General features: G+C 40.5%; 1 protein-coding gene across 4 annotated transcripts in view; it reads right to left on the reverse strand.

The window, feature by feature from the left end:
• RTTN (rotatin) overlaps nucleotides 1-14,826 on the reverse strand; it is a 98,884-nt gene that overhangs the window by 33,978 nt on the left and 50,080 nt on the right. For all 4 annotated transcript variants that reach the window (XM_077352872.1, XM_077352871.1, XM_077352870.1 and 1 more), the window contains 5 exons: nucleotides 13,486-13,644; nucleotides 11,832-11,903; nucleotides 7,732-7,924; nucleotides 3,436-3,518; nucleotides 1,287-1,395 (listed from right to left, as the gene is read on the reverse strand). In XM_077352872.1, the coding sequence (XP_077208987.1) occupies nucleotides 1,287-1,395; nucleotides 3,436-3,518; nucleotides 7,732-7,924; nucleotides 11,832-11,903; nucleotides 13,486-13,644 (616 nt within the window). The remainder of the gene's footprint in view (nucleotides 1-1,286; nucleotides 1,396-3,435; nucleotides 3,519-7,731; nucleotides 7,925-11,831; nucleotides 11,904-13,485; nucleotides 13,645-14,826) is intronic.

A 14,826-nucleotide genomic window follows, 5' to 3' on the forward strand; every position in this document is an offset into this window, starting at 1 on the left:
ACTTCAAGAACCAACAAACAAGTTCATAAAAGGGCAGAAGGAAAGGAAATTTTTGCCTACATAGAAGAGACTCTATAAACATCAGTTCCCGGTAAACGCAACACTGTTTTTTATCTTTGGTCTTCTGTGCAGTCCCACATGGGATACTAGCAAGCTACTTACTTCTCACATCTGACAATGTCTCCTCTAAGTGGGAACCATGATGTCAAGATCTCCTGTCTGTATGGAATTGTAGTGGCTAATCTTTTATAGATCTTGGAGAATCATTTGCAGGCTGCCATGAGTAGGGGGCATGCACGGATGTTCATTAAGCCCACTGAGAAGGAAACATGGCTGCAATTTGGACGCAATTCAAATAACTTTGCAGATGCCTTAAGCTGAAAAGGTGCTTTCTTCAATACAAAGTAAGAGACTCCAGATATACCACTACCACTATGAAACATGAAAGACTAAAGGTATTCCCAGTATGAATTGGTTCAAATAATCCATCATGGATGCTGTTCTGTTACAACGCATTTTTAAATTTTCCAGAAACCACCATTGCATGACCCATGTAAAAATGCAAGGAAAAATGTCTACTCAGTCAAACTCAATAAAGTAGACTGGAGTGTTTGTGAAACACTGAAACAAAATCCTCTCATCTCAAAGATCTTTCTAAGACTGTATGGATGCTCAATTGCTGGAAAAATATTGTTTGTGAAACAATTGTTTGTAGTTTGTGAAAATATTGTGAAAATTGAAATAATAATAATTGTAATCTCAGAGCATTTTACCCCTGATTTCATTTGACCTTTTTCCCTCCACACTCAATAAAATATTTTGTTAATTTTTGAGTGTTATAAAGCATCTCGTGTGCCATTTTCAGATGTTTAAGTTAAAGAGGTGACCTTGTCTCTTCCCTCTTCTTGTACTAAGCCAGCAGCAAAATACAATTAAGTGACAGGGTGGGATGGCCATATAATTTCAGATAAGAAAAAAAAAAAGATAAAGGGGCTGCTCAGTCAGAAAGAAAGACAAAACAAAGGGAAAATCTGCATCTGAGTGAGGAAATGGGGCTAGGTCATGGAACATGGTATCTGTCATCCCTATCTGCCCAGCATCTACCTACTGGTGCAATGTAAGAACATTGTTTTCAAAGCATGGGGTTTCTGTTAGGAATGAATGAGAGCAGCAGGCAAACTTCATTGTAGAAACCCTGAAACCTGTGCAAGATGATTTTTGGAGCACAGCCACAAACAATCTCTTCCAAATTAATAGGTTTATAAATGCTCTCAAGATCGGCTCACCTTGAGCCATGAGCCGATTAACAGGCACTTCATGGATAACACTGGCAGGAGGAGAGGTGGATGTGTGTAATTCCACAGCATTCTCCAGAGACAGTGCTGGTGAAATGATCTAGGAATGAGAACCAAGAAAAGTAATTCAATATCCTCTATTGACATATTATGTCTTTATCAGGTATTTCCATTGGCTGCTAACAAAGAAATTTTTGTGTGGGCAGAAAATACTTGTGAATGTACATATGGAATGCATCCTCGATTAATCCCTTTCAGTTACATCTTCATAACTAATTCCTGGCTAGCAGTAGCAGCTTTTTGGGGAAGGAAGGACATATGGATTAGAGAATACCATGATGAATACACACAATACAAAGCCACAAAGCCACATGGGTGAAGTTAACGGGCAACTCCAAGTAGGAACCATACCCTTTACATAAGCCTTGACATTGCTCAGACAAGTGGGGAAACAGTTAGACAAATCAGTATAGCTGGAGGACATATTCTAGAACAGAATGCATACAACTCATTAACAAGGTCACAGTAATTAGGCCTAGTAAAGCAAGAAAAATGTTCATTGTAGCATATAGAATTTAGCTGTTCAAGAATTATTGGTGGTAATCAGAAGTCCCCCTGTTACCCAAAGAGAAGGTCTCCTGATTGGTTTGAGGAAATTAGCTTAAAGGAGATGTTTTGAGAGGGAGTAACTAGGATCTGCACAAAGGTTTACGGGGATTGTTCCCTCACAGAAAATCAAAATAAACCAGTTGGATGTTTGACCAGAAAGGCTTTTTATTAAGTATTACATTACATACCTGCACCAATGGCCAGGAATTTGGGGGTGATTTTTGATGCCTTTTTAACTATGGAGGCTCAGGTCATAAAGGTAGCCCAGATGGCATTTTTCCACCTGCGCCAAGCACGGCTACTAGCACCCTACCTGTCCACAGAACACTTGGCCACAGCAGTCCATGCAACAGTCACTTCCAAGCTAGACTTCTGTAACTGTAACTATACAGGCCTACCCTTGTCCTTGACCTGAAAACTGCAACTGCTACAGAATGCTGCGGCACGGGTCCTCACTAGGTCATCTTGGAGGGCCCATGTCCAGCCATTGCTGAGACAGCTGCATTAGCTGCCAATTTATTTCTAGATCAAATTCAAGGTATGGGTTTTGACCTTTAAGGCTATACACGGCCTGGGTCTAACCTATCTGCGGGACTGCTTATCTCCTTATGCCTCCACAGGGCACTCTGTGGGTATGAATTTGTTGATGGTCCGGGGGCCCCCTCGAGAAGCATGTCTGGCCTCAAACAGGGCCAGGGCTTTTTTGGTCTTGGCTCCTACCTGGTGAAATGAACTCCCAAATGAGCTAAGGGCCCCGTTGGAGCTCTCTGGGTTCTGCAGGACCTGCAAGACAGAGCTATTCCTCCAGGCTTTTGGTTAAGCCTGGGCTAAATATTGGGCTATGAATATGGGTCCTTCCCCATCCTTGTGTAATCTAGACCTTTCCCAGGACCAACCATCAACCCTGGATTTACAGCTTCTTAGTTGCAACTGGGAATGGATGATATGAGGAATTAATGCCAATAAGTGTAGTAGTGTTGCCACCTTGTTGTTTTATTGTTGTTTTATTTTCTATTTATATTTAGTCTTTATACTGTCAAGCAAAAGGCATAGCTTGCCATCTTAAGGGGTTAATGTTTTTATCATTATGCTGAGAACTGGCATGAGCCGGCTGGGCCAGGAGTGGTGGTATAAAAATCCAATAATAAATGAATGAAAATATATCTGTAATGCTAACTGGATAAAAATCAAAATTTCTCTAGCTTTTCAATTTAAAAAAAATTCTGAACCTCAAGGAAATACAGGGAGCAAGTGACCGTTCACCAGGTAGAACAAAACAGTCAATCCAGTTCCTTGGAACACCCAATTAAATAATTTGCACTCCTTTGACTATGTGTCAAATTTCAGAAGCTAAACAGGGTCAGCCCTTATGAGCATTTGGATGGGAAGCCACCAAGAAAAGTCCAGTCATGATGGGGACAAGCAGTGTCAAATCATCTCTGTTCATCTCTTGCCTTGAAAACCATACAGAGTCACCGTAAGTCAGCTTTGACTAAACACTTTCAACTACCGCCACTACCTTTGCACTCACCATAGTCTCAGATGTTGACTGAGAACTTGGAGATTGGCTTTGACATGACAGGGGTCTCCAAGAGTTCATGGAGTCATCAAAATCTGGAAGAGAGGAAATTTTAGTATATTCAAGAACCCAAGTTGCTTATTATTACCAGTCTTCCCTGCCCCATTCCACCTTTGAAACAAGGAAAATGGTAAAATAACAGCGGACGTATGGGCTTCTTCTCCCCCCCCCCCCCAAACCTCCAGGCTGAAAGTAGGCAACAAAAGTGAAAATATCAAACAACAAAATAAATAAATAATTCAGATTGAGAAGATTGAGATCAAGTTCAAGGTTTTGGTATTAACATTGAAATCCCTAAACAGTCTGGGACTGGTATTTCTGCAGACCCACCTTTTCTGCTACAACTCCCAAAAAGAGCATTGAGGTTATCAGACCAAAACTTTCTGAGGATCCCTGGCCCAAGAGGTGAGTTTGGCCTCAACCAGGTCCCAAGGTCTTTACTGACCTTGGCTCTGGCCTGGTGAAACACTCTGTTGAAAGACATCAGGACTCTGCAGGACCTTAGCCAGCTGTAAGACACTGCTGTTCCCTCAGGCATATGTTTGAGGCCAAATGGAACAACAAAGTCCTGATTTCACTGCTGAAGCAGAAGGAAGCTTGCCCCTCCAAGATCTGGAATTCTCCTCCCTCAGGTTTTACTAATGGGGTAGATAGAATGTATATATAGTTTTTAATGAATTATTGGTTTTTAAACTATCTAATGTTGTCACTCACCCTGAGCGACTAGGAAGGGTGAGATAAAAGAATAAAGATGATGATGGTACAGCATGCTTTATTCCAAATGCTTCCATAAGTCTCCTGGATTTTAAGATGACACAGGACTCTTCTTTCGCTTTAACAGTCATATGCCTACCCTGCCACTGGATTCCCCCCCCCCTCCATTTGTGCACATCTTTAGTGATATGGGAAAATAATTGTTAAATAATTGTATGAAGGCTATGGAAATGAAGATGATATATGCCAGTTTGTACCAGAATGAAGCAAACCGAGGCCATACGGAAAGGAAATTTATTTTCTAAATGTAATTAATTAATAGCCTGACTTTCTCCACTAAGAGGATCCAAAGCAGCTTAAACCGTTCTCTCCTGCATTTTACCCTCAAAACAACCCAGTGAGTTAGGCTGAGAGTGTGACTGGCCCAAGTCTCACAGAGAGCTTTCATAGTACAAGCAGAGATTCGAAACTTGGCTTCCCATGTCCTAGTCCAACTCTTTGAACCACTACATTCTACACAATCGCCATTCTGGATTTTTCAAAGCCATCCTGAACAGTTATACACTCATTAAAACATAGCATTACAATTTATTATGAGGATGATAAATAGGTCTTACAGAAGCAGAGATTTTCTCAGGCTCTCACATTTTTGGATTCTAAATTAGGTCTACACCTTCAGATCTCCAAATAGTGATGGCCTGTTGTTTTTTTCCCTACTGAACATCTAAGAACATCTGTTTCTTGCATCCTCCGATCCTGTTGCAGAAGGGATGCTCCCCACAATGCAGCCCTCTGGAATTTGGTTCCAGATGAAAGAGCAGCAGACAAGCAAAAACCAAAAGGAAAAACCCTGGCAGTACTTCTCTAAAGGTATATGTTAAGTCAGGCAGTGGAATCTTTTGATTAAAGTCACTGAGTTTACAGTTTCATTCTAATGGAAAGTAAGACATACAGAAAATAAAACTGAATAGAGATGTCACAGGGCAGCATTTACAGCAATTAAATTTTAAGCAGCATTTTACCCCCATCGTAATAGGTATGCAACAACCTTGTATTTTTATTTATTTATTTACTTTTATTTATTCATTTATTGTATTTCTATACCCCCCCTCTCCAAAGGCTCAGGGTGGTTTACAGAAAACAACAAAATAGTACAGGTAATATCATTCAAGTAACAGTAAGGTGTAACAGTAACAATAACATTTATATAATAACAATAACAACAATAACACTAAAGAAAGATCAAACTACAAGAGTCTTAGCTCAACTAGTACTGAGACCCAGAGGTTGGGTGGATTTGTTCACAGTCATGGTAGGAGGGGAGGGCTTGGGGGTCAATTGGAAGCGATAGACAGGTCGACCTCAACCAAATGCCTGATGGAGGAGCTCCCTTTTAATAAACGACAATTCATTTTACAAAAAAACCCACTACTTTACACTTAAGGTGAATAAGAATAAGAATAAAGAATAAGAATACATGACAGATTATATAGAAAATTAGTGGACAGAAGATTCTGAAAACTTCCAATGATCCTTTTGAATGATTACTTACATCATCGTGAAATTTAATTAATCCAAGATTGGAACTGCAAATTCATTCCCGTGTTATTTTGTTTTGTTTCAGAAGGGGCCTAAAGCCATTATTACATTTTTGTGAGACTCTTTTTTTGTAGCCAGAAGGACTAGACTTTTATTAAGTTACTTCAGCCTTAAAAACAAATAAGCAATTGTTGACACTGCAAGGATATTCTGTTGGGGAAGATTCTTCCTTATACTCATGCAAATCATGCAAGAAGGTAAGTGTGCTCTGGTTTGGCCTGATCTACCATCTTCTCCCTGCTTTTTGAAAATCTTGAACACTTATTGCAGTACAGATAACAAATCCTAACATTTCACCCTAAAAGATATTTCAGTGCTGTTATCACTGACACCACTCTTTATGATCAGACTCTGCTGGTGATACAATTTTTTTTTAAAGATTATACCTTGGCCTTTCCATCCTGTTCAATCCCCAAGATGGGTTACATCCAAATTAAAATAGCAGCAGTCAACGATCAATTGCCTAATGTCAATTAAAATAGCATCAGAATCAAAACCAGCAGATGCCATCATGTAAAAAATTTGGCAACAACACAGGCCAGAGAATGCTTTATAGTTTAGTTTGCTATTGCCAAGAGAGCCTATCCAATAAGAATGGATTGTGCAATATGAACCTCCCTTTGGAGACACTACTAACAAGATCCCATACCTTGTGATCATCCCACCATGCTTTTGGTGATAGGGAACCACAGTTGCCTTGGCAAGTCTATTTGAAAGATGACTATCCTTGAGATACTATGGCCCCCTGCTGTTGAAAGTTTTGAAGTTCCTTTAAGTTAGGTTTGGAAACAAAACTGTGACTAGTATAATTAACATTTATATCGAGCAATTGGCTCCTTCCAACTTCCAGACTGCAGTATTCTGAATTTGTTGCAGTTTCCAAGCAACTTCAAAGATGGCCCCATGCAGAGTCTGTTCTAGTAATCCAACTTCAGTGATACTATGGCATGAATAACTGCATCCTACTTTCCCTGGAAAACAGCTAGAAGTGTTTAAGAGTGTTCTTAGTTGCCAACTGATTTTCCAGAAGAAACAATAGATCTGGGATGGCCCCCAAACTGCAGACACAGGTTTTCTAGTGAAACCCTGAAATGAAGAAGCCACCTGAAGATCAGTCCAGTTTCCAGTACCATGTCCGTCCATCTTGTCTAGATCAAGCTGCAGCTTGTTTGTCTCCATCCATGCCATCCTTGCACCCACCTACCAGTTCAGAACTTCCACAGCATTTACTATTTCTTTGCAGGCTTCAAAGATGCAGTATGGTTTTTGAAGCTGCAGGGAAAACTTGGTAGAACAAGCAAAGCCATAAGGCAGTCATGGTCAACTAAGAGGTCTGCCATCAGTCAGTGCCAATTCTGAGTATGCCCCAGAGAAGCATGGATTCTTAGACCAACTAGTTGCATTCATAATTTACATTTTTAGGTGTACGTTTTTTAAAAAGCGATGGGTAGCACTCGTGGTCTGTGAGGTGCTGCTGGTCCTTAAGATATGCTTAAGAAACAACAGCTTGTACTTCTTGTGTGGAATTCCTTGCAGCATATTACTAAGACAAACCCACAGAACAGAGAAATGAAAGTCCTTACATAATCAGTCCACATACTACCCTGCTTTTGGTCTTTCATTTGTACTACAAATCCATCTGTTTGGAAATTCTAATTAATCTTCTTTTCAATCCATTATCATCCTTGAGCAAAGGAACAAGCTTTCTAACACACTTCCACCTCCAACCACAAACGCTTCATAAAAGCTTCATAATTGTTTCTTGGAAAGTAAACCAAATGCAGTGCTGTTTTTATTCATGGGAGCTTCCATGTTAAAAATGCATTACGTCTGTGTTTAAGGGACACATTGAAAACAGCAGTTATAAAAGTAGGATATATATAGGGGAAACTGGGAAGAACTACTGAAATTCAAGGTTGAAAAGATGCTACTTACCATTTATACTATTTTTTTCTGCTGCCAGGTGGTCTCCCAAGGAACAGTTCAGGTCAAATGTGTATCGGCCCAGGTAGCACTGTCTCACCATCTCATTCAAATGTTCATAAAAGTGGTAATGATATAACAGGGCCTGCAGGGCAGGTTTTCCAGTCAGAGATAAGCCAGATTCTTCATCGTGCACACAAGGCCCCTGGGGAAGGTGGCAAAAGCTATCAAAAATCTTTCTTTTATAACACTTATTCTCTATTTAGAGTCCAGCAGAGTTTCTATGAGCAATGGATATCATGAATTGCTCAAAAAGGAGAAATAGGACAGACCACGCTATTGTCTGCAGAATTCAGCTTCCCAAGTTTTTCAGCTTTCATTAAAAAAAAAAAAAAAAGCTTTTTAGCCCTTATGGCCACCATAAAATAGGCACATGAAACTTGAGAATGTTTCTAAATAAGATTTCTGGCGGTCAGAGACAGAGTTACAGAGCTCTATAGATCTCATTTCCTTCATTTAAAAACTGAAGCTAAAAAAATATGCAAAAGAGCAACGTTTACAGCAGTGGTCCCCAACCTTTTTATCACCAGGGACAGGTCAATGCTTGACAATTTTACTGACGCCTGGGGGGGGGTAGTCTTTTGCTGAGGGACGTTGCCGCCGCCTGAGCCCCTGCTCCACTTGCTTTCCCACCGGCAGCCCTGACTTCCAGCCGTCTGCTGGGGGGCGCTGCCAGCAGCAGCTGCGCAGTACCACACCGAGGGGGAGCCCCAGCCACGGTGGCCGCTGGAGAGCACCAAAGGTGAGCCGGCTGCAGAGTGGCAGGGCAGCCCCCGAGGCAGCAGACAGGAACGAGGACGAGGAGGAGCCGTGGCCTGTTACTGACTGATCCACAGACCGGTACCGGTCTCCGGACTGGGAGTTGGAGACAGCTGGTTAAGAGTACAAAAAAGGCACACAACCTAGCAGCCGTGCTCAAGTTATATTGGCATGGGCCTTATTGATGCCTCGATTGGAGACCTCCTTGGAACCTACATACATTATTTTGAGAACCAATACAGAGCAAAATCAAGATTGCAGCAAAGCCAATAAATAATACACAATACATTAGGTAACTCTTAGCATATAATGTATAGGATTTATCTTTTCTATCAATCAGAATTTTATAGACTGAAGTACTAAATAGTGAAATCAGCTTTGTGAAGTGGTTAAGATCAATGGCTTCTAATCTGGCGAGCTGGATTTGAGTCCCCACTCCACATGCAGCTAGCTGGGTGACCTTGGGCTCACCACAGTACTGATAAAGCTATTTTCACTGAGCAGTAATCTCAGGGCTCTCTCAGCCTCACCAACCTCACAGGGTATCTGTTGTGGGGAGACAAAAGGGAAGGCAATTGTAAACAGCTCTGAGACTCCTTCTGGCAGAGAAAAGCGGCATATAAAAGACAACTCTTGTTCTAAATGTACAGTTTGAGGTTATCCATGACAAGAGAGGGTGGTCTTATATACAGTATCATCTTATATTAAGTACCATCAAGATTTTTCCACTGCAGGTAATTATTTTTACTTTTTTTAGAACTGAAGCACAGCAAATATGCACTAGTTCAAAAAACAAATATGGACATGGTTAACCATTTTCGGGGGGGGGGAGTATTTTTATTTATTAGGTGTCTATACTGCCCCTTCTCTAGATGGGCTTAGGGCAGTTTACAGCATATTCCCCCCCCCTTCAGGTAGTTAAAATAATCTATGTGCCGAAAAGTCAGCAATGTGTATTCACTTAATCAAACATAACAGCCTGCTCTGGGAATTCAACAGAGATTATAAAGGGCCCAAGTTATGATATTCTGCACTTCTAATGCCAGCCTAAAATTCTTAGGCCTGCTATAGTCAATATAGGTTGATGAAGTTCCAGTCCATGCTATAGACCAACGTGATCCATGTGGAGGAAAGTACATGGTCTGGGGAGGGTCATGTGAAGGGGACAAGGAGTTGAAATCACAAGTATGCTAATGAAAGGGTACAATTTTAGCCACCCTGCCACAGCCATCCTGAATAGCACAGCTATTCAGACCATGCACCCCAGATAATGATTTTTCTGGGGGACAGAGGGTACTGCAGCAATGGAGGAGAATGTAAGAAAACTGGGTAGCTTCAAATGAGACAGACCCTCCATAGGATCCCAATCCCCCACCGCCTTAGCTACCAGAGGCCTGGATAAGATTTGATATCAAGGTTTGATATCAAGGTAGGGACCCCTGACCTAGCAGGAATTTCCTTGAGATACTTCTACACAGGAATAGTCCATCTGCTCGGATGATCCAAGGAGACTTTTTTATCCTCAGTCTCCAAAAGCTCTTTCATGCCCATGAGTAACTGATTCAAGTTCATTGGACAAAAACCTGAGGTTACTGAACCCTTCATTATACAGACTACCTCAGGAACTCAAGTTGAAATCCAGGGAAATGTAATCAAGCTGCTTTTCAACCTCTGTTGGACCAGCTCAAGCTCTACCACTCTATTGAAACTATCCTACCATGAACAGGTCATCAAGGCCCTTCCACTTTGTAGCTGGCTCAGTACCTGAGACTTTCCCAACTTCACAGCCAGCATCTTTCCTGGACCTTCACCTGCTTTGCTGAAACACTGAATGCCTTCCTTTGGAGTCTGGATTTTTACCCCTTGTTTGAATCCCCGACTTCACAGCTGGTTTTGATTTTTTCATTCAGGTTGGCAATTACCTGGCCCACACCAGCTTCCCCCTCCCCCACGCCCTGGTCTTCAGCACAACTGCCTCATCTCTTCAGCATAACACAATAAATGTTTTTGCTTTCAACTTTTATTTCCTCTTAAGATACCTCATTTAACCCTAATTAGGTAACAACCAAGAGCTACAGTGGTATTATAGTACTGCATTACGATACTGTTTATGTATCTCCTTCCCTTGGCATTTCACCTTTCTAGAGATATCCTTCTGAGTGGAACAAGATGGTTTCATCTGAGATTCTCTTTTTCTGTCTCGTTCTTCGTTTCTTAATTGGAGTGCTTTGCCAGATCAGAATCGAGCTATTCACTAGATTGTTAGGTTTCAAAAATAATTACAAAAGTAACATGGTCTGACCTTGCACGCGCACAGAATACTGGGCCTGTTGCAAAGTCTGATACATATGCAATTTGGGTAGCAGTATGCCTTCTACAAGTGGATCGTAAAATACTGTCCACTACAGTAATTATTATAGCACAGGAATGGTATCTGTGTTATCTGCTAGCGCAACTAAAATACTGTGCTTTGTTTAAATCCTCCTGTAAAAACGGCTAAAGTGCTACTCATTGGAGCAGATCCATGGAATCAATTCAGAAATCTCTGGATATAACCTATTGTTTGTTTTAATGGTTAAGATCACTGTTGGACCTTCCAAAAATATTTAACTGACTATAGAACATTTTCACAAGCGATAAGGTATCAATTCAAAAACCACTAAGTTCTAAGTTATCCTTGTAATATGAATCCCAGTTCTTTGGATGCTTTGCAGTTTATCAGTGCACATATAACATCCCTTTAGAATACTGAGTTCCTGTAGATGACAAGTACTAAGCACTTCAAGTTTAATGACAGCAAGAAAGGTTAGAGATCTATCTACACACTCTCACACACTAAAATTAGGATCCCAAATGTCTAATGATATGCTTGGTATTTGAAAGTTCACCTTCTAAACATAGTAACTAAAGAACTGTGTGTGGTTTGGTTTAGTATATTTAGCTACAATGCATTAAAAACTTATTTTCCTGCTGGGAATTTTATTGAAAATATGCAGATTTGTTTGCACAGTAGAAAGTGGCTGTGTCCATTCTTCTTTTGAAAATGCTGGACATAATCAGATTGGTTAATAATGGCGGCCTAGAAGGGATATTATATAATAGTTGGCCAACTGGATCATTCTCCAGTGGTGTCTGATATATTTACCTTATTCTTTTTATATTATTTTCATGCTATTCCTGCATTGTGCAGGGCGTTGGACTAGATGACGCTGGAGGTTCCTTCCAACTCTATGATCCTATGATATGTCATTATATGTTTACAGAGAGCAATATGTGAATACACGGATTGTCACCTGCCAAATGGAGTCTTTAACCTCCTCAGTGGGTAGTGGCATCACCAACAGATTCTGAAGAATAAATGCAGCCTACAAGGACAAAGCAAACATCAACAGTGCCATCTGGCTGCAGCTGACCAAAGCAACACAAATCAGCTTCAAATAAACACTAAAGCATTAACAATAAAATAAAGCCACAATCACTCTTCAGCTTTCAAAACCCAGATAGTATCTGCACTGCGATTGTTCAGCAGACTATTCTTTTTAATGCTGAGATCTGAAAGTAGTATAATACTTAAAAAAATAACCATTTTATTTAGAGAAGAAATTTCCACTCAAGGGAGAAAAAAAATAGCAGCTAAAATCCATTGTGCTGAAAATAAACAAGTGTATGAATTAAGCTTCCTCATAGCTGTATTTTTTCTGCTATTGATACTTCAGGCAGCTCTAAATAGCCGTCTTGCTATACACTACTTCCCTTTGTGTCATTTTATTTATTTATTTTTCTATTTATACTCTTGCCCTCCCCGCATGCCAGCTCATGCCTCACCTTTTTATTTACAAAGCACAGAAGCAGTTATTCTCCTCTTCTCCTTTTTATCTGCACAACGACCCTGTAAGGTAGGTTTAGGCTTCAAGTATGTGACTGGTCTAAAAATCATCTAATGAGCTCCCACAGCAAGATGGGAATTCAAACACTGTCTCAGACTCGACTCTGAAGCTCTAGCCACTGTATTACACTGGCTTGGGGTAGCTGCTGTTGCACAGTAGCAAGCAGTCAGGCCTATTTGAAGCCAGGTGGTATCAAGTCACCCAGTGGTTGCCACCAGGCCCAGGTGGGACCTGGGAGATTTCGCAGAATTCAAACTGAATTCCAGGCATTTTTCCCTGGGAAAAATGGCTGCTTTGGAGTGTTCAGGACTAAGAGGAACTGCCTCTGGATTTTACCATATTTTTACCAATTTTAACATTAATCCTCCTTCCTTGAAGATGCTCCAATAAAGGCTCGATCTTATATTTAACTAAACATCATATTGGTGTTACTTTCAAATTCATCATATTAATTATGTACTTCAACCTTTGTAATCCAGCAATCGTGATTAAAGGGAATGCTGACTAATTACATTGGGAAGACTATAGTGACAGACCCCAGGTCTGATATGGATTCTCCATCCAACTCAGCAACTAGGCCAGCTGCCTGGGACTCCTCCCGGATACTGTTCATGTTTTGTTGAGACAGAAGGAGGAACCAGAGGATATCATTAGCTGTCCATGTCTCAAGACCCAAGGATATGGCGGATGAGATGGAGAAGCTTGACAGAGTTCTGGATAATTAAGAACTTGATAGCAAAACTTTTATTGCATTGTTATCCCAAATTTCACCTAAACTTAAAAAAATATTATTAGCCATCTTTCTGTAAAAGTGTCCAGTCTTTTGAATGCAAATGCTGAAACTGAAATAAATTAGGGAATGATAATTCATAGATTCTATGCAATTTATAAAAACATTAATCCTCCTTTGAAAATGCTCCAATATCATCATTATAAAAAGTCATTTTATAGAGTAATTCAGAAAACACTTGAGATAAGGGAAACATCTAATTTCTGTTGGTCTTTTTGAGAGCACGGTCAAAAGGCAACATTTATACAGACTGCAGAGTGATTTTCATACCTCTCTTCGGACCATGCTACACTCAGACTGGTCCAGAAGGATGTTTAGTACAGTTCCCCATAATCCTCCAGAAATATTCTGGCAGCTTTCAGCCAGGGCAAGGCATCCAGCTTCAAGGGATGTGAGTGCTGATCCTATTGCAAGTGAGGTGAACTTCACCTAGTATAAACAAATACATTTAGTCTTATTAGAACATGCTATTTCACAAAGCCACTCACTAAGCCCTATTCTGAAAATTCGCATATATGTCTAATACTAGAAACAGAACTTTCCAAAAAACTTCTCAGATGGTTTACCATTTTAAAAAATGTGCCATTTGAGCATTCAATCACAAACACACACACACACTCAACCTGAAAAGGGAAACCACTTTATCCGCAAAGAAAAAAAACACATAAGAACTGGCTTCTTTTTGGAAGTACTTTTTATTCCCCACATATGGGGATGGTTCCTTCTTTTGAAAGAATGAACAAGTATCATTAAGTGAACAATGATCCTAACATCTACGATGAAGGGCTGGCTTATGCCATCACAAAATATGCATGATTACATTTCCAAGAACATCTAATGGAAGCACTGCAATAAAAGGTGAACCAGGCTTTTGTTCTGAAGGTCATGTTTCTCATATTGATCTGTGTTGAGAGGAAGAGGCTGTGACAGCAGCTGTTCTTCCGACTGTCATTTCAGCTTATGAGGAGGCAAGGTGCAGTTACAACCCTCCCCCTCCCCCTTTACCGCCTCCTCACAAAAAGAGAATTACTTATGCAGGGATGATAGCTATTTCTTCTACTGCTGCTGCTCTCTCTCATACCCGTGCTATTCTTCTTCTAGAGGACAGCCGTTTTCACAACTCAAAAGGCACAGTTTTTAGCCTCTGTTACCCAAAGTTGTGATTCTCCAGAGGTGAGCAATTTGTTCAGTATCAAGAGCCTGATGAAAACCTATAATGAACCAGAGGGCTATAGCAAATTTGTAATTTAACCAACAGTTGCACACAATTAACAAAATGCGCACATCACTCATGAACATCCACAGATGTCAAACTGCAGCTGGTGGACATCCAGTTCACATTCATCAAGATACTTATTCCTCCAGTTCCCTTTGGCACCATTAAAATGAGCTTAGACCTAATACATATCCTGACTGTGAAGTTTTAGTGCCTTCTTCCTGCAGCAAACTGATTTCACCTACTTGACATGGCCCCATACACAGAGTTTTAACATCAGGCAAGGCAGGAAACACACAGCACTGTTGTACTCTAGCAGAAGAAACATTTAGCAGAGCATGGGAATGAATGGAACTATCTTGTCTAGATTTAGATCAGTCTTTCAACAGCATCTT

Source organism: Paroedura picta, chromosome 9, assembly GCF_049243985.1.
Source record: "Paroedura picta isolate Pp20150507F chromosome 9, Ppicta_v3.0, whole genome shotgun sequence".
NCBI lineage: Eukaryota > Metazoa > Chordata > Lepidosauria > Squamata > Gekkonidae > Paroedura > Paroedura picta.